The sequence below is a fragment of the Athene noctua genome, chromosome 15 (assembly GCF_965140245.1).
Source record: "Athene noctua chromosome 15, bAthNoc1.hap1.1, whole genome shotgun sequence".
NCBI lineage: Eukaryota > Metazoa > Chordata > Aves > Strigiformes > Strigidae > Athene > Athene noctua.
In genome coordinates, this window is record NC_134051.1 from 13,395,899 (window position 1) to 13,415,381 (window position 19,483).

Here is a 19,483-nt window from a genome sequence, read left to right on the forward strand (position 1 = left end):
TGCAAAGCAGATACCTAGAACTACAGTTGGTGAAACCAAGAGGTCTTGGTTAACTTTCCCAAGGTGAGAGATGGTCTCAGTCATGGTCTAGTTAGAAATGGGGATTCCTGAACTTCATCAGCTCAGGCTTTTGCCCTGCTTTAATAACCTGCTCCCTGTGCCTCAAAGTTGGCTCTTCAAAGGTATGTTGGGTGTGCAAACAGCTCTACGTGTGGTAAATCAAACAAATGCCTAGAAATCTCAGGGAAGGGGGGCCTAAATAATTTCCTGAATTAGAAATTTACTCTTCTATTATTTTACTTGTTTGGGAGTGATTAGTTGAGTGCATACAGTAAATCTATTGCTACTGGAAAAAAAACTTGTTTCCTTTCCTTAAAGGCCTTGGTGGTCATTCTGGAATAAAAAACTGTAATTTTTAAAGTGTATTGTCCCAGCAGCACTACAGTTAATTTTGACATGATTAGCAGAGTTTCATTCTGAACTCCAGTGTCAATGAAAATCCATCTCAGTAATCATCTACCTTCCACATCAAGAGTTGTGCTTGGGGATATTGAGAGGTGGCGAAGATCTTGAGCTTGATTTTCTTGTTATCTGACTTGAGACTATGGTGACACAGTCACAACCTGAAACAGTAGGAGAGGTCCTCATCACCACCCAGAGCACCCCAAACCTTCTCCTGCTCAGTGCGGAGCACCCAACCTGCTCCTCGCTGCTGGAGGCTGACGGATGCTCTCGCCGTGTTTGCTCAATACCATATAAAGAGCTCAGGCTGTACCGAGACTGTGTTGTGCCATTTCCTATTATGGTCAGGAAAGGGAAATCCCTGCGCCCAGAGCCAAGCCTCCCAGATGCCATTTTACAGTCCTGTGCTGCAGAGCTTCCTAGCGGGGAACCGAGGCAGCTTGAGCCATCCTTGGGCACAGCAGCAACTGCCCACCACAAAGCACTCATTCACACAGCATGGCACTGAAAAAAAAAACCCAAACCACTTATGCCTAAGTCAGAAAAAGCGTCATTTCATTATTTCAGGATTTTTTTAAACTGACATGGTTTTAAAACTAACAGCCATAGCCATCTTAAATATAACAATACCCTTGGAATTATAATCTCCTAACTTCGTAATTTTTTAGTTTCAGGTTTGGGTTTTTTTTAGTGAAAAACCCTTGCAAATTGCTTACTTTTAGTAACTATTTGTGAAATACAGCTCACTATCTATTATCATATGCTATTATTTCTGCTCCAGTTCAATAGTTGGAGCATTCTGAAATGAAGGAATATTTAAAAAACCCCACAACTAAAAAACCATGGATGAACAGTAATCTGGTAGCTAATGTCCTTGTTTGTTTATGTATATATTTTAATATTAATACCTTCATTAAACTGTAAACAAAAACCACATTTATCCTTACATTTCCTACAGAAAGAGTCATGTAGTGAAGGCATGACTATTCTGTTAAGACATCTATTTGGAACTTAAATAATTCTTTTCAAGGACTCTCGTCAGTCATTATTGTTATATGGTGTCCATATAGTCTTTCTTTTTTTTTTTTTAAAAAAAAAAAAGTCTTTCTTCTAATGTTAATCTAAGCTTCCTACCTAGGATTTCAGTTTACAGAATTTGACACCTATCTGAGCAGAGGACATACTCTGAAATGAAAATACACATAAAGAAATGTTATGAATTATTACATTTGTTACATCACCACAGATAAGGGTGATTCCCTACGTACTAAAAATAAGTCAAGAAGCTCTAACATCAGATCATGGTGTTTCTACCACTTGCTGAATTCACATACTTTCTAACAGTTTGATTATTGGAAACAATTATTTGTGCACTTGGAAACCACCCATACATGTACACTTAAGAATCACTGCTTCATTTGTTACATAGAATACAGAAGAATGTTATTTGCTAAAATCCTATTAGTTTAATGCAGCTGATGCCTGTGTTTCCCAGACTAGACATAGCACATTATATTAATTCCATTCTTTATTCTAATTTCCTTGCAGACTTATTCAGGTCTCTTCTGCGTTGTGATAAATCCATACAAACAGTTGCCCATTTATTCCGAGAAGATTATCGACATGTACAAAGGAAAGAAGAGGCATGAGATGCCGCCCCACATCTACGCCATCGCGGACACAGCCTACAGGAGCATGCTGCAAGGTAGGCAAGATTAACGCTGCAGTTCTTAGAAACTGCTGCCCGGTAACGTGGGAGCAAACACCTTATAACTCCACATGCGTTCCTGCAAGGAGCACAGCCAGAACAGATCTGTTACGCAGGGTGACACAGGCGTTCTAGAAGTTTCAGAGAAATTCTTTGGCAGGAACGGCAGTCCACAACACTGTGACTCAAAAAGGAAAAACAATCCTTTTACCCATCTGTGTTGAGGCATGTGGGAAGGTTTCAAAGTCAAGCAAATAGTTTTGGCAAATACGGGCATGGAAAATGCTCCTTCTCTACCAGCAAGAGAGTATTCCAAAGTTAGCTGCTAGCACTGCTGGATCTGTCCGTGTTGATCCTCTCTCTCGTTCTTCCCCCCTAGTAAAGGAAATTCAAAATATATTTTGGGGTTACTTTCATTACAGTCCAGTGCTTTGGAGCCCTGAGTTGAGATGTGCTCTATTTTCTGACTAGAACTGCAACGAGCAGGAATGGGAAAGCAGTCAGGACCCAAATGGTAAAAAGAAAACCTTCGAAATTCATAGTGCTCTCCTCCTTCTGCAGTCACTCCTGACAGACTGAGGGGCTTTTTCTCTAAGGCAAAATCATAATTTAGGGATGAAAAAGCTATAGTGATGGAAGTATGAGGCTGCAACACTACAGACTACAGGGATGTGACTGGCTGTCGTCTCACAGCCACCTCAGGTGCTCCAGGAAACCAGGACTCTACAGAATGCTTTGAAATTTAAATGTACTCATTAGGAGCCTGATTCTGCAGATATTCTGGCTAGTGACTTTGGCTCAGGAAGGTTCACAGGCTTGACCCAAAGTTGAGGGCTTCCCAGTTTGGAGCTTAAAGAGTAGTGAAAACAATAAACAGCATCTCAAAGTTTCAATTTAGCAGCTAGATTAGTACAGTATTGATTTGTAATATTTACATACATACACAGAACAGTGATTGTTTCAGAGAAACTAATCTATTTAAAACCACTATGCACTTTATCTGACTACGCAGATGAAATTGCACAGTATTTCTGCAGGTGCACAGCACTTTGTAATCACAAGGATGCAGTACTCCTGTACTTGTCCTACTTGAAATACAAATCTGATTAATTTACTAGAAGTTACAGAGTCAGTTTGGCATATCATAGTCAATTGCTATTTTCTAAACCGAGATTCAGACTAGACAAAGTCCTTCCTCACAATGAAAAAGATCATCTTACATGTATGTGCCAGGCCATCCAACCCACTGAAGTGTAATTGCCTGGCCCCAGGCAGACTTCTACTGACTGAAAATACAATCAAAGTCCTATTATTTTGGTGCAAGCAATATAGATATATATATACACACATGCACATAAACACACCCCAATTGTGACTGATATCAAAGGCATCAAAACAGTTCTGTTCCCCCAAAAGAGTCCTGAGTGTTCATACATACTAACCATAACTCTAACTAAATCCAGATAACAAAATTCTTAGAACTGCTAAAGATTAAACTCCTGAAGATTGTTTACTTAAATTGATTACCTAATCATATCCTAGGTTCTTGACTTCAAAACCCTACATTTTCAGATATAAGAGTTGGAAATATAGTTAATTCAACTCTAAACCCAAAGAACTAGATATCTGCTTCACAATATCAACCTTTTTTATTCCTATGGCTTATGGGACATTTATTTTCTGGAGTGCATCCCAGAAGGCAGAGCTGCAGTGCAGCAGAGGAGGATCAGTAAAGCAACAATAAAAGAAGACAGACCTTCCTCCCTACTGTAATAACAGAGTTATTCATGAAGACAGGCATATAAAATATGTTTAGGACTGAGAGGGCAGGTAGTTCTAAAATAACATGATTCAGTAAATATCATTTTTTTATGTAACCACAGTTATAAGAAACTTACTTGGCATAAGCTCATCCCACTAAGCCACAGTGATGTATCTGTCCTCTAGATCATCTCCTGTGCTCTGCATCTAGCACTGTCCAGGGCTCAAAGCCAGCCCTGAAGTCAAAGCAGTCTTCTTTCCCCAGATCCTTTATTTAAGCAGCAAGCCTTGCAGGGGACCTTCTGCAAGAAGCTTCTGGCTCCTGCAGGTCATTAGCAGTGTTCTCATTCAGATGTGCAGAGTACCGCTACTTGTCCTTAAAAATGGGGTGGGGCAAAACAACCAGGAAAGGGCTACAAGCTATCTGAAGAAAGAGAGAAAACCAAAAAACCGTAATACTACCAGCCTATGCTGAAACAGAATTGTTCTGGCCTGACAGTACATGAGTTTTCTGCTTAACATGAAACTAGCATCAGCCTGATCCCAGCAGCATGAAGACCTCTTTCACTCTTCCTCTGGCTCTCCCGCCCTCCCCAGCATGCCCTCCCGAGCAGCAGTGAGGGCACTAGAGCTGCCTTGCCCTTCGCTCTGGTTATTAACTGCATCTCGGACAGCCGGGGCTCAGCTGTGACTTTCAGGCTGGGTGCTGGGAGGAGGAGGCAGCAAGAGTGCATGCCTCTTTCTATTAATTTTTTTGTACTCATAATAAATTCCTGGCCCCTCCAGCTCTTGGGGAAGCTTTATGCCTCGTTATTTGTGTGCCCCCTTGGCAAGGAATTCTCCTTGACAGCAGAGACAAGGGGGAGAGCAAGCAGAAAGAAGGAAAGAGATCATCAATTGAATATTAAAGAGAATGCTCTTCCACTGCCTCCCATCCTAACTACGCACAGCTGGCACAGCAGCCGGGGAGCGGTCCCACAAGAGCCTGCATCACAAGCCCAGGACACCCACGCTTTACTTGCTTATTTACTTGCACATGCCATTTTGGAGTCTCTCCATCTCTGAAGAGGGCCCCAGCTGGTTTTTAAAGCTGTGCTTTTGTTTGTAAAAATGTACTCATGTTTTGTTCATAAAACTAAACCAAACCTCAAAATAACTCTAGTTATTTAGCCAAATTATATTCACATTGGAGTGGTAAAAGTGGGCGTCACCATGATGTGTGTGTGTGTGCATGCAACACGTATAAACATAAGAGCTTCATGGTTTTTTGTAAGCATATTTGCAAATGGAATATAAACAAAAATTCTTACTCATAAACATGGATCAGGTCACTGAATGTTTTCCTTGTGAAATTTTAGTATTGCTCCTTATCTGGGAAACTTGCATAGTTTCTTCTTGCCAAAGTAAAAGATATCTTAGATTCATGAGACTGAAGAATTACATTCTGGTACTTCAAGACCAGGGCCACTCAGCCAAAAGCGATCAGCCTGTTCAGATGTCTCAGGGAACCTTTATCTTTCAGTGAATCAAGCCTCAGTGTCTGCAGATTGCTGGTCCTCTTGCAGGCTCATCATCCGGGAATCACAGCCATTCCCATTCTCACCCTCTCCTCTGTTGGCACAAATACCCAGCAAAAAACATGAGGTGTGCACACTGCACTCCTTCTCTGCTTTAAGGACTTACTTGGTTAATGCATTCATTAGGGATGATGTTTAAGTCACATCAAAGTTATTCCAGTAATAACACTTAGCCACTGTTAACAGAAATCAGATATTTGGACTTTCTTCCAAATATGCAGAAAAGCTGACATCTCACAGGACGCAGGAATTAACAGGGATGTTGGCTGGGCAGAGAAAAAATTTCCACTTGTTTCAAGTGGGTCTGAGCACCTTAAACCCCTTTACAAATCACAGTCATGCTGTCTCATGCTCAAACTGGGGTGCTGGCTGTCTTGTTGAATCTACTGGTTACCATATCACTAATGCAGTATGATTGTTGCCCAGGCACAGTCATTGATGCTCATTTCCAAGCAGAACAAGAATAAACTTTATCCACTTTCGTTTTCTTTAATTTATAAGACTAAGAGAATATAACAAGTATAAGAATATTCCATGAGAGCACTGTGTGTATATAGCTGTCCCCAGGAGCTGCCACACTGAACTGGGCCCCATGGACTGTCTTTACAGACAAGCTAGCTGACTGTGACTGCACTTAGAGTCTGTGATCATAAAAAATCACCCTATGCTTCTGTACCCACCTCTCTCTCCTGTGTTTCGGATGAAGTGGCTCCCCAGTGGCACAGCTGCCATACGAAGGGCTTGACCCCTGTTCTGTCTGTGGCACTGCCAGCACCAGTCTTCATGACGCAGTCATGATGCAAAAGTGCTCCAGGTGAAAACCATCCTTTGCTTTTCACTGAATTAGTTTTAAAGTGGGTCACCCCCTCCTGGGGCACAGTGTGGCTGCATGAACGCTGGTCACAGCAGCAAGGAGAGGGCAGTGCAGGCCAGAGAAGAGGAGCTGGAGGTGGGTGGATGACTTCTTCCTGCAGCACTGCCAGCTTCCAGTGTCGATGGAGCTGAGACACCAGTCCAGTAAGGATGAGTAATTCTGCTGCCTTCTGCCATCTGCCCTGCGTGCGGCAAGTAACTGATAAACAGTACAAATGTGAGAAGTCAGGTTATGTAGCAGTAGTAATAGATAGAAAGTTTTCGTGTGAATGGGTAGGCTTAGGTTCTCAGGCAATGAGTCGTCATGGAGAAGATGTATTATGGCTTTCTGCAGATTCAAGAAGGTTATCTATTTTCTGCAAAGCCATATTTATGCAAGCTTGAGTTAAAGATGGAAAAACAAACAACCTGGTAGTTACTGGGAGGTATGGGAGGGAAACATAGTTCCCAAGATCTTACAAAATGAAGCTGCTGTGAAAAACCATCTGTTTACTGTGTCCTTAGCAAGACTGTACAGAAATGTCCCCTTTAGGCAGTGTCATTATTAGCAAATGTAAAGAAGCAGTAAGTGAGTGTTGGAACATGGTTTCAGTCTGGTTTTCTCCTTTTATGGTAAAGCTGCCAACTTGCTGCTTCATTGTGATAAACCATCTGATTTTCTTTGTGATTAAGCAGAGCTAGCTGGTCTATCAAGAACAGAGGGGCATATGATTCTTATGAGCAATCTGGAGGTGTTTGGTGATAAAGCTAAGCAGATTCAGGAAAAAAAAAAAAGCCAACTGCATGTTTAGGAAAACTGGTGGGGTTTAGAATGTAAATGTAGATGTCTATGCTATTAAAAACTGAGGAGAAAATTTTAAAATGTCCAAAACATCTAATATAGACATAGAGGGGGTGGATATAATAGTCTCCCAGGTAATGTCAATCCTTTTAAAAAGGCATTAACCAAAAAGACACTGGCATCTAGAAGGCATATTTTGTTACTTTTTAAACCCCAGGAATTATGTTTAAGGTGTTTTATTCATGCAAGTCATTCTCTTCTGACAGATCTACCCACATAAAGTTGCAGACTCCCAAAATAGGGCACAGTCCTTCCTATATAAAATAGAACATTCCAGAACAGAAATAGGAGTAATCGAACAGGAGAGCCCTTGGAAATAAATGAGACCAGTATTTGCAGCTCAAGTCATCACAGAACAGGATTAGATTTCCTGATGCATTTCCTTCTTACCTTTGCAATTTGTTAGAACTGCTGAAGGAAACCGAGTAACGTCTGGAATTCTCCCTCCATTAATGTGCACAGAACAGTTTGTTAGCATGAGGTTTTGCAGGACAAGCTGCACAGTTCAGCAACGCAGGGCTGAGAACTTCGAGACTTCATATGGCTGCCAAACACAAGGAAAGTTAGAAGGGGATAAATCCAGTGACCAAGAGAGTAGCTTGCAAGAATGCCATGGGGTTGTTCACCTACAGAGAACAGGCAAATCACATAGGTCCAATCCTGGAAGCCTTTCAGACTACAAGAGAAAGCTGAAAGCAAATAAATAATTTTGATTTTCCTCCCAAGAACCCCCACTAGTCCAAAAGCAAGTTGCTGTCACTCAGAGTCACAAAGTGCTGCTTCACCAGAAGGCATCCTTGGAGAGCCACAACCACCCAGCCGTCCCTGCTTTCAGCTTCAGTCCCTCCAGGACCAAAGACCCACTGTTCCCTCCTTTCCCTCTTATTCCCATTTCAGCGGGATTTGTTCCCTGTACCTGCATGCAGGACTGGGCTGATCGAGTCCAAAGCAATTCAATAACTCAGGCTTGGCTTGCACAGCCTGTTTGCTATCCCAGAGAGCACTTGGTGCAACTTCTGACCTTCCTAATCCTCCTTCTGGTCTTGCATTTCAGCAAAGCTGCCCATACACATGCACTCACGCAAACCACTGCGGTGGGCCAGTTTATGAGACACCTTCAGGAGGGGTTTTCCACTTACTGCAGAGCAAAAGAAGGGCAGCAATGGACAGCAAAGCGTAGTGAGAAAATACTTGGCTTGGAGGAGACCTACTTTTTCTAATGTTCCCTGAGCTCAGAAATTCCACTGGCAGCTCTGTATCAAGGAGTAACTTTTATTTTCTTTATCATATTTATGGATTTGTGATGCAATATCAATATATACCCATGGTTTCTATTTACACAACAGTGTATTTTTAGCAGAAATTCTACCGTATTCTCACTTTTTAACTTAAAAGAAATCCTAGTTGGTATCCTGCAGTGAAAAATAAACATGGCTCACAGCACCTCTCTTTCCAAATGTTTATGTGGAAAAGTCCTGCTGTGCTGATTGCTGACAAGTATCTCCAATAGAAATGAATGAGTCATTTTGCACCAATTTACCCAATAAAGCAGTTAAGTGGCACCATTTGCTGTCTGAGTGATCAATAAAGCAGTTAATGTTATAGCTATTGAGGAACTGGGAGTAAAACGGTTGTTCAGTATCAATCCAAGGGATAGCAGAGTCCTCTACTGCTTTTCCTAGACTGGCTGTGGTCCAGGCAGCAATTACAACTTGCAAGCTTAATAGGTCGAATTTATCTCCGTTATCTTTACACAGTACAGAAAGCTTGTTTATCTCGTGGTATTTATTACATACAGGGTCAGCAACTGAGGGTAAGCAATCAGATAGGTAGCCCTGCAAATCACCCCACACATTGAATTAAAGGATGAGGAGTTCATGTCTTAACCGATGACCAAAGGCTCCATTTGGCTAATGGTAGCTCTGCGTTTGATAAATAATGCTGAATCATACAGAAACACTTGTTTCTGCCCTAATTATCCGCCTCCAGTCTCAGATTTGTAAACTATGCGCACTTTTCAAAAATGTGTTTGACCTAGCTGGGGATTTATTTTCCAAGTCAAAATATTTTTCAACAGCCTGTGAAAGGCGGTCTGTGACAGCCTCACTTAAAGAAGGGCCAACTTCAATGCCAGGGCAGGTTGCTCAGAGCCATGTTCAAATCTACTTCCAAATAGCTCCAAGGTTGGAGGTACCACACCTCTCTAGGCAACCTGTCCCAATGTTTGACCATCCCCACAGTGCAAAGGTTGGTCTACTTCAGAACTGCTCACAGCAACACACGAGTCATGAATCTTTACATAGAGGGCAAATTGCAAAGCCTCCCATTACCACAGACTGTCCTGGAAGTCTGCCTTCAATGGAGGTTTACAAAATAGTTTAGCATTGTGGAGCACATTATGAAACCTCAGTGGGAGTTCTTTGTCCATCACAGCCTAGAGATGAGCCTTTTGGTAGAAAATTCTGTGTAAAAGTTCTGAAGGTAAAGAGAAACTCCAACTCCAAAAGTCTAAGTAAGGAGGAACGCAGCAAGAGCAGGTTATGGAGCTAGGATGTAATCCTAAACCTTCTGCAGCATTACAGTGCACTGCACTCTGCTGCTCAGAAACCTCTGACATGCCTCACATAGCAGAAATGGAAATTTTGGCCCACCTTTTTATAAAATCTTGATCCAAAATGTGTTTGATAGTCCTCTTCATAGTAAAAAGCATGAAGAATACTTATGTACTTGTTGACATGCTCTTGTAAAATATATGAAGTGTCTTGTTTTATCTTATTCTTTGGAGGACATCTCAAAGAAGTTACTTGTCCTCTTGATAATAGTTGTCTCTGAAATGAAATAGAGAGTACATTATCCAGGTATCTGAACTTCTCTGCTTTCAAAATTCAAAGCTTTGCATGACCAGCTTAAAACATTTTAGTTTTTGATGCCTTATCTGTCCAGACTTTGTCTCAATTGGGCTGCTAGCCATACTTCGTAAGCATAGTAAAAACTTGAGTTTCAGGTTTGAAATTTTCAGTTATAATCTTCTTATAGAGAGCCTGATCTTTTTGCTGTCCTCATTACAGTTCATCTCTAATGGAATTTACAAAAAATATTTTTGAACTCTTAACCTTTTGTTCATTTTTTGTACAAAATATTTCCATTAGAGATGGTTATTTAAATGCAAGGGCAAATTAAATAAGATATGAACCCAGTACTTTTGACTAATCATGGATTGCCAGATTTTGGAAGGTCTAGGCTGTTCAATGTAAAACCTTATAAATGTAAGTGCTTCTGTCAGGACGGCCATTTTCCCTAATTAATGGATTTTTTTTCTTTATTCACAGATCGAGAAGACCAGTCTATCCTGTGCACGTAAGTAAAATAATCTATTTTAGTACATCTCAATATTACAATGTCTTTCTTTATCCAAAATTCATTCAAATTTTGATGAAATGGACATAGTCTCCTCACCTTCTGTAAGACTGAACTTCAGTCCTAAATCTACTCCATTAGATTTACCTGTTGATAAAATAAAAAGTAGGTACCAGTGTCGTAGGAAGTCCTTAATGCACAAACTTATTTCTCTAAATTGACTTTCTGAATTTAGAGATTTAAGAGTTTACAATGAACAGTTGGGGAGTGTTGTTGTGAAATTGTGTGTGTGGAGAGGACAAGGGATTTTAAGAGGTTCCTAGAGGAAGCTGAGGAACAAAGTAAACTGATGAACACAGAGCATCCTGGATATTTACTGAACTGCTTTCATTTTCAGCTGTTGGTGGCTCACCACAACTTCCTAATTCAGTGTGACCTTTCGTGTCCATGCTGTTGATTTGTGCTGTTTGCATATCCTGTAGCTAGAAGGGGGAAGGTTCTGTGCCTCACTGCTGGCGGTGGGCACCCCAGGCGCTCAGAGGGCTCAGCAGCACCCTGCGGGTCAGACCCTTCTGCAGTCCCTGTGTAATCGTTTTAGGCAAGAGTGGAATACCAGCTAAGACAGCCCTGTTTTGAACTCTCTGGTTTTCCTATGTCCCAGCTTGCTGAAGGCCTCCTCTCTGGGTTTTGGCCCCCCAGTGCTCAGACAGCACCAGCGTGGGGGTTCAGCTGTACTGCAGCAAGCTTCGCTGTGCACAACTTACTGCCCCACAAAATTCCATCAGTTTATCATTCCTACCCATCCTGCAAAACACTCAGCCTGTTGAATGGGACAGGGATCTCCTATCTGACCTTCAGTTTTGACCATTTCTCCATTCCTCTATTGCTAGTTAGCTGGTTTTATTTACTTGAATGCCATCGAGGATGCTTTTGACGTAATTTTGTGATTGTTGTATTGGGCCTCTTCCAGTTTTCCTGATCAAATGCAGAATTTGATTCTGTATAAATACTAATTATTATTTGGAGAAGGTGGCTTGCATATTATTTATAGCAGGTTCATGCAATGATGCTGTAGTCTGTCAAGTATTGTAAATACACATAGTCCCAAACTGAACTGGTTTTAGCTATCTGTGAAAATGTGGCTACCGACTGACTGAATATATGTTTATAATACAGTTTTAAAAAGCACTGCTACTGATCACCAGCCATACATTTACTTGTGAGTGCCAGTGCTGACTGGAACAAATTTATCACCTAAGAAAAAGTAAAAATTATATATACTGTATCTGGTACTGTAAATGCTAGCACAGCTCTAACCTCTGTTGTGACAAGATTTCATATAAATCAAGAATCTGCCAAAAAATGCATTAATACCAAAAAGAAACCTAAAATTGCTGCAATGATGAAATAAAAATTGACCATCACATTCTTCCCAGGATGAAACATGTCATGGTAATGAAGACTAATTTACAATATGCATTTCCTCCTTCTATTCTTGTACTTTAGTTTATTTTTCCATTAGTAAATCTTCAGATCTTCTTTTAACTTTGGAGTACTAGGATTTTTAAGAAAGGGACTTTATTTTACAAATCTATGCCTTTTTGATCATGACTATTCATTAAAGGATCCATTTCTGACAGATACCATATATTCAAAATACCTTTTTTATTTCACCCGGGCATCTAAACTGGAAACATGAAGTGTTTCACACCGGTAATACATAAAATAGAGGGAATGAAATGTCTTTCCCATTTTGAAAACAGCCACAGTAAGTGATTCAATGAGATGTTTAGAATAATTGCTGTATGTTGAATGGGCATCGTGAGCCATAGCTTAAAATTGTCCTCACCATGTCTTTTAAACCAAAAAGATTAGTCAAGTTAAAACCAATGTACACAAATTTAACCTCTACTGGTTTATTATCCTTGCTGGCCTTATTTGACTGTACAGAAAGAAAAAAGTTCACTTGGCTTTCAGCTGGGCACCTGTCCAGTGGAAGCAATTTGCTTTATTTTATAGAATTGCTAAAAATTCTAAGAAATTATCTTTTTGCCTAAAATATGTAACAATAACTGAAGACTTCATGGCACTGATCAGCTGGGATCTTTTCTTTAAATAACTACAGGCTCAAACTTTCCAAGGCCTGGTACATAAATTATAAAAAATGTAGCTGTAAAAATTCATATATAAGTAGTTGTGGATGCTGCCAAAAACTCACTGATGTTCAGCAATGCTGCAGTGTAGACTCTTGCATTCTTCCACTCACTGATACCCATCTCCCACAAATAAGTTTTTGCTATTAACCTTACGGGAATTCGGCAGAATAGCCAAAATACTGGTGTCAAAATGAAAGCAGAAATGGCACACTTTATTTTTAAGTACCCTGTCCTGTGTGCTTCATACTACTTCTGCAGAGTTATTCCACTGTTAGTAGAGCTCACCTGGAAACCAAAGGTCTGGTGGGATGCTGAGTGCTTGGGACTTGCCTGAAGTGCTGCTGGGGCACAGGCAGGGGCCCAGATCTGAGAGCTAGGCGTGATTTTGTGTTTCTGAGTATAACTATACCCATTTGCAGGACTTCACCCTCAGTTCATTTAACCTACCCTCACATGGTTAAGTATTGTTTGCACTCTTTTTCAGTCCCTACCCTTTGTGTGATTAACTGTGGTATGTTTAAAATGCTCCATATGTCTTTAATGTCCATGGGTTCTAATACTTCCTCAGAATTCCCTGTCTTTCCTAGATTTCATTATTTCCTCTGTATTTTATTCATAACTACAGACATACTGCCTTTGATCTACTCTCCTCTGGGCACACATCCTTTCTGCTGTTAGCATTTTCCCACAGAACATCCTCTCATGCCATTCTCTGCCAGTTCCTCTCCGCCTCTTTACAGTCAGCCTTAACACCCCACATCCTATCATGCACATATACAAGCTGCCTCTTTGGAACATAAGAAACTTTATACCATGGCTGTGAGATACATAACACAACATAAATAATAAATATACAATATATAATACTGCACTAAGGGTATGAAATCTTATTATTTTATGTGTCCAAAAATTAAGGCAGTTAAGACTTTTCCATCCCTGTGTTTTGGTCCCTGTACTGCTCTGGGCAGCCTTCACTGCTCTGCCTGGCTATTGGGATTCCCCAAAATTCCTGCCTGCACTTAGGCCTCTGCCACTGCAGTCTCTTTTCTTTGACATCTGAGTTGGCCATGAAATGTTCTGTGTCCACTCTTGCAAAGACCGTGCTGGTCTGTGTTGACCAGCACATTAGATGTTGCTGAAGGAAAAATCCCAGGAGAACTGTCCAGTTATTCAGAGACCTGAGCAACCTCAGTGCATCACAATGGCCAGTGAACAGGCTTGTGACATTTCAGGTTTCTTCCAATGTAAGTAGTGGCATTAGCACTCAAAGGAGACTTCTGGCCTTGAAGTTGTTTGGTTTCTAAAGATACAAGTGGATTCTCCTGGAGTTTTCAAAAGGTTTTTTACTAAAAATTTCACAGTTGCTTATTTGCACAGCTGAGCACATGAGTGTTTTAAAGATCTCCTGTTAAACCTGTCTGATCTTGGGGTTATCATATTTTAGCCACTTCCTGAAGAGTGGGTAGAATATTTTCTAGAAAGCAGATGGTTTTTATACATGCATTTAGTTTGAATAGCTTCTATAAAAATATATGGTAGCAGGGTCCCATTTCCACTTAATTGATAGAGTAACAGACAAAATACTGTGTGAGACAGTGACCATCCTGCCCTTTTCTCCTTTCTCCCCTCTCTTTTGGGCAAACTCTCCAGAGCCTCACCCGGCCACGGGACTTCAGCCTGCTTTCTCCCCGACACGTGTCAAGAAGCAGAGTCATCCAGAACATCCTCCAAACTGCAAAGCCCCATTAGTCAAAGACTCCTCCACAAGAGAGCTAAACTCTTTTCCTTCCAAGCTCACTCAATCTCAAAAGCTGGAGCTGGCAAGCGCTGCTGCCTGGCCCTTCTCCCATACAGATATCTTGTGTAGCTTTAGACCTGGGGTGGAGCTTGGTCTGAACCAGCTTGGTCTCTTTGGGGAATTTTTATACAAGTGAACTAGTAGGATCAGTGGGCTGGCTTCTGAGACGGATCTCTAGTGGGATACAGCTGGTCTAGGACAAAGATTTTCATTATCTTTGCACATCTCATACTGCAGGACGAAGCCTGCCAAGCCCTAATGTGATTTAGAGCACCTCATTGACTGCTCTGTGCACAGAGGCTTCCCGCAGTGCCAGGATGGCCAGATTAAGAGATGTGTGAACGGGCAATTTTTGTGGTTCATTGCTTACTGAAACAAATGCTGAAAATACATTCTGCTGTTACTTTTTAGATGTTTCCAAAAGTGGACTTAAGCTAAGTCTTATATCATAATATTAATATAGAAAGCTTTCCAATTTTCAACAAAACACTTTTTAACTGATTTTTCCATTATATCCAAACGTACAAGCGTCCTAGCTACACCACAGGCTCACCCCACAACAATGGGGCCAACTTGCTAGTCTCACCTTGTCCCAATTTGGGAACCTATTCTAAGTGGGATACTTTTCCTTTAAGGTGAAGGTAATGGAGTCACGGAGGATTTGGTAGCTCATGTGGTACAAAAACTCAGATATAACTGCATACTATCTATGTGAGTTTGTGTACTTTAAATCCTATACTGAGTTTCTAAAACAATGCCTGTCAAGAAATAAGGGAAGAATAAATTTAAGCTATGCCACACAATGAGAGAGATGTTTTTAACAGAGCAAGCCTGTAAGCCTAGTAGACCCTTTTGCTCTGGGAAAGCCAAGGAGTTTCTTAGGAGGAAAACATGTATAAGGAGTAGATAAAGTACTGCTATTGGGCTGATCAGAACTGTGCAATGGGACCTGCTTTTGATCTGTTTTATTGTGTTGCCCCTCTGAGCTGGGTGCAAAGAACAGCACTGGCAGTAAATGTGCTGCCTCTGTGTATGGCAGGCAACAAGAATGTTTTGAGATGCTTCAGTTAAACAGTCTGCTCTCAGAAGATCATGATTAGGACAGTGATAACTGCATTTATATGGTGAACACCTGCTTTGGAACATAATTTAGGGGTAAAAACTGGGGAAAATGGGCATTCAGAAGAGAGGAGCAGATGCCTCCTGGTAGGAACACGGTTGTTTATGGTCCATGCCAAAAGCCACTGAAAAATACTTGCAAGAAAAAGACCCATCTTTAAAAATTCAACCACTGAATTCAGGAGAGCATGTAGATTTTAAAACAGGTGGGGTTCCTTATACCACCTCACAATGAAAGTTGTTTCTGTCACCCAGAAATGATGGTATTTCGAGGCAGATGCAAAGAAAAAAACCCCAGCATGATTAATTCTGTTGCAGCTCAGTAGTTCTGGGAAGAATTTCATCCACCTGTGAAGTAAACTAAGAGATTCACATGCTCCATGCTCTCCTCCTCCGGGGTCTTTTCCCTTGTAATCTTATTGATGTTTAGAGGCATTGAACCTGATCTAGACATTCCTCCCCATTAGATAGTTTTCAAACATGGTGTTTTATCACTGGGATGAAATCTAAACATTGTCATACAGCTGTGATGCATCCTTCAGAGTATGAGGGCTACTGCGTTGTTTGATGGGTACTTGTTTATCAGACCTGTCTATTTTCATGGAAATTTAAAAATTATCTGAACTGCTGTAAAATTAGATGTGTTCATCAGCTATGGACATTACTCTTCATTACTTACTGATCTTAGAGATTTTTTTTTCTACTTGTAATTTTTGAGATCCTGTCTGTTTTCCATTTCATGTTGAAGCATTTCCATTTTGTGTTGAAGTACTTTTTATTGTCCACTTCAAAAGGAAGTTAAAGCCTCAAAGTCTGTCTGCAGAAAATAGGAAAACCCTCAGCTTTTGTAGGAGCAAAGAGTTAAGGATGAAAGCACAGAACTAAATGTTAAGTAACTCAAGCATTACAGTATGGCAGGATAATTACAAGTAAAATGATGCCATATATGGTAATACTCACAGAGATTCAGGGGAAAGCCAAATGATGGGCAAGTGTTGCCCTGGGAGAAAGGAAATGCAATTCCTGTAGTGATGAACTACAAATAACCTTTAATAAAAGAGAATAGTTCAAAGCCCACGGTTTGTTTGAAGAAAGGGTTTTTTTTTTTAATTTTTTTCTAAAGAAGCAAAGTTGTAAGGTAGATTTATTTGAAATCTTTGTATGCATATGTTGTCAAATTGGTGTGCTTGGTTTGGAATTGTTCCTAGGACACTTAATTTTTATCAATAAAGCATGGAAATGTTTTAGCACTGAAGCCCAGGCAGAGATGAATCCAACCTCTAAACTGTGCAAATTAACCCAGGTCTTGTGAAAAGGAACATATTCGTCACAATTATTTCTAGTTAAAACTCTAAAAGCCAGAAGAAACACTTCTCATCTTGTCATATCACCAGCAGGAATTGTTTCTGGTTTCCTAAGGTTTACATCATTGTCATTCCATCTTGAAAGTTCTGCCCAGCACTTATCCATATTTTTTATGTCCATTTATCACTGGTCCCTTGGTAGGGAAAATTAACTCCTGTATTTCCTAATTAGGAGAAGAAGCAGAACTGCAACGGGTCCAGTTAAACAGTTTCAGCTTCAAAAGAGCTGACAGGTATCCATGGGATTTTGAATGTACTGTTCTTTTTATTTTTAAATCCATTTTAGTTTAAATCCAAAGAGGTCCAACTTACATTTAGACTGTTGTCCTCCTCACAGCACTAGCTTGATACAGCTGAAAGACCTAGTTTATTATATCCACACCTACTTTAAGGCACTTTTGATTGCTGAGACAGGACAGTATAAAAACATTTTTGTCTATATAATCATCAGAGCCAAAGGTATCTAGAAGATGTGAGACAATGTAATGTGACACTTAGAGAGTGAAAAGTAGGCTGGAAATGTTCTTCTGAGAAAAGATTGTATAAATCTGGCCCTTGTACCTGTATTTGGAAAACCACTGTTTTACTTTAAGAGAGGGTTTCAGAGTTGTAAACAAACTTAACCCTGGAAGTCCTCTGGGAGGTGAAAAGTTACCACTGCCTTCCTGCTTCCCAAGAGGCACTGCATGGATGCAATTCTGCTGGTCAGACATGTCCCCCCACAAGATGTCCCTCACTACCCAGTTAGCAGGGACACTCAGGCAGTCCCAGCTCTGGTCTCACCAAATTCAAGAAACATTTGATCATGGAGATCAGATGGGGCAGAATCATTCACTTATTCTCCAGCACTGATACAAGCTGTTTAATGCCAGAGTTTCTGCAGAGAAAATCATTGTATTGCTGCTAATGTTTTTTTCTTACTAGATCATAGTTAATGTTGTATTTTTTGGTCTTAAAATACAAGCAGACTCCCTGCCAGCTCCACATCTCATAAATGTTCATATGCTGCCAAAGCAAGATGAACTGCTGTTCAAAAATGCATCATGTTTTAGAATTGCCTTAAATGGCCCAACATCCAGCCAAAATACTATTGGGACAGAGATACAGCTCTGATAATGCGTTCTTTGCATGCTGAAGTTAGGTGGATTTGGAGAGATGGTGTTCTGGGGTAAATACTAACTGAGCCAGGCAGTTTCCAGTCCTCTTTTTCTACACTAAATACATCACATGGCAGAAGGAGTCCCCTAGTTACCTACCTTCTTTTGTGTTATTTTCTTTCCCCTCAGAGGTGAATCTGGTGCTGGCAAGACAGAAAATACCAAAAAGGTCATTCAATACCTGGCTGTTGTTGCTTCATCACATAAGGGCAAAAAGGACATCAGCATCACTGTAAGTGAGCTCTTCCGTATTCATCTATTCTTCAAGGCTCTTAGGACTGTATTGAGCTGACTGTGCTAACAGCAAGTCAACGCCTGTGGCTTGCCAAACAGTCGACATATTAAGAGTACACAATTACGTCACAGCTCTATGTTTATGGAAAAAAACTTTTGTTTGACACCCCCTTAGGCATCAAATCAGAATGTACTTCGCTGGAAGGAAATATTCATAGCTTTACATATGCATAGCACCTATTTATAACCTAGCATGAAGGCCTTGGAGTCTGCAAGGGCTTGGGTCCTTATTTTACCCTTGGCCCTTGGCAACTAAGAAGTTTGGGAAAGCCTTTAACTAACACATTGTCCAGCTGCATCACAAAAATGTATACCAGAGTTTAAACTTCCAGAGTTTTGATTGGCTTTGCTAGCAAGTGAGTTTTCTTACGAACTAGCAAGGAGTCCCAGTATAAAACTCGTCTTTTTACTCTATCAGAGAGAACAACTTTGAAAGGCACAATTTTTTTAAAGTCCTTTGTTCCTTCAAAATTTGTAATAGCCTTGTGTTAGTGACTAAAGTTCATTTTCTTTCTCTGAACCATAATATGAGCTTATACCTGCCCAGTTCCTGGAGATCATTAGTGTGGATGAGGCTCTACACTGTCTTTGCTGTTTTCAATGATACAACTCCAGGTCCCACATCATTTCCAGTCTTTTGAATGTACTCAAACTTCTGAAAAAAAAAAAAAAAAAAAAAGTAGCAGTTCACTTTTATGACAAAAGGCTTAATTCAAGAAGACATTTTGGTGTGTCCCAAATGCAAGACTGGGTCCAAAAGTAATTAGTAGGCAAGTGGGAAACGAAGTAATAAATCTCATGACGACACCTGTGCTGGGGCTTGCAGCTGCTCTTGCCTACCCTGGATGCTGGCAGGCAGAGGACTCCAGAGCACAGGGTGTGCAGGCTGGCCTCTTCCACCATAAATAATTTTTGTTTATGTACAGCAGATTCTGCTTTGGGGTCGGGGAGGGAGTAGATGTCCCTTTGGGTAGTATTTTCTAGAAATCTGTGATTAAATTTAGTGCAAACAGCCT

At 40.6% G+C, this 19,483-nt stretch overlaps 1 protein-coding gene across 3 annotated transcripts in view; it reads left to right on the plus strand.

Annotated features, from left to right (window-relative positions):
- MYH11 (myosin heavy chain 11) overlaps positions 1-19,483 on the plus strand; it is a 61,725-nt gene that overhangs the window by 9,286 nt on the left and 32,956 nt on the right. For all 3 annotated transcript variants that reach the window (XM_074918951.1, XM_074918952.1, XM_074918953.1), the window contains exons 3-5: positions 2,011-2,167; positions 10,552-10,579; positions 18,303-18,405. In XM_074918951.1, the coding sequence (XP_074775052.1) occupies positions 2,011-2,167; positions 10,552-10,579; positions 18,303-18,405 (288 nt within the window). The remainder of the gene's footprint in view (positions 1-2,010; positions 2,168-10,551; positions 10,580-18,302; positions 18,406-19,483) is intronic.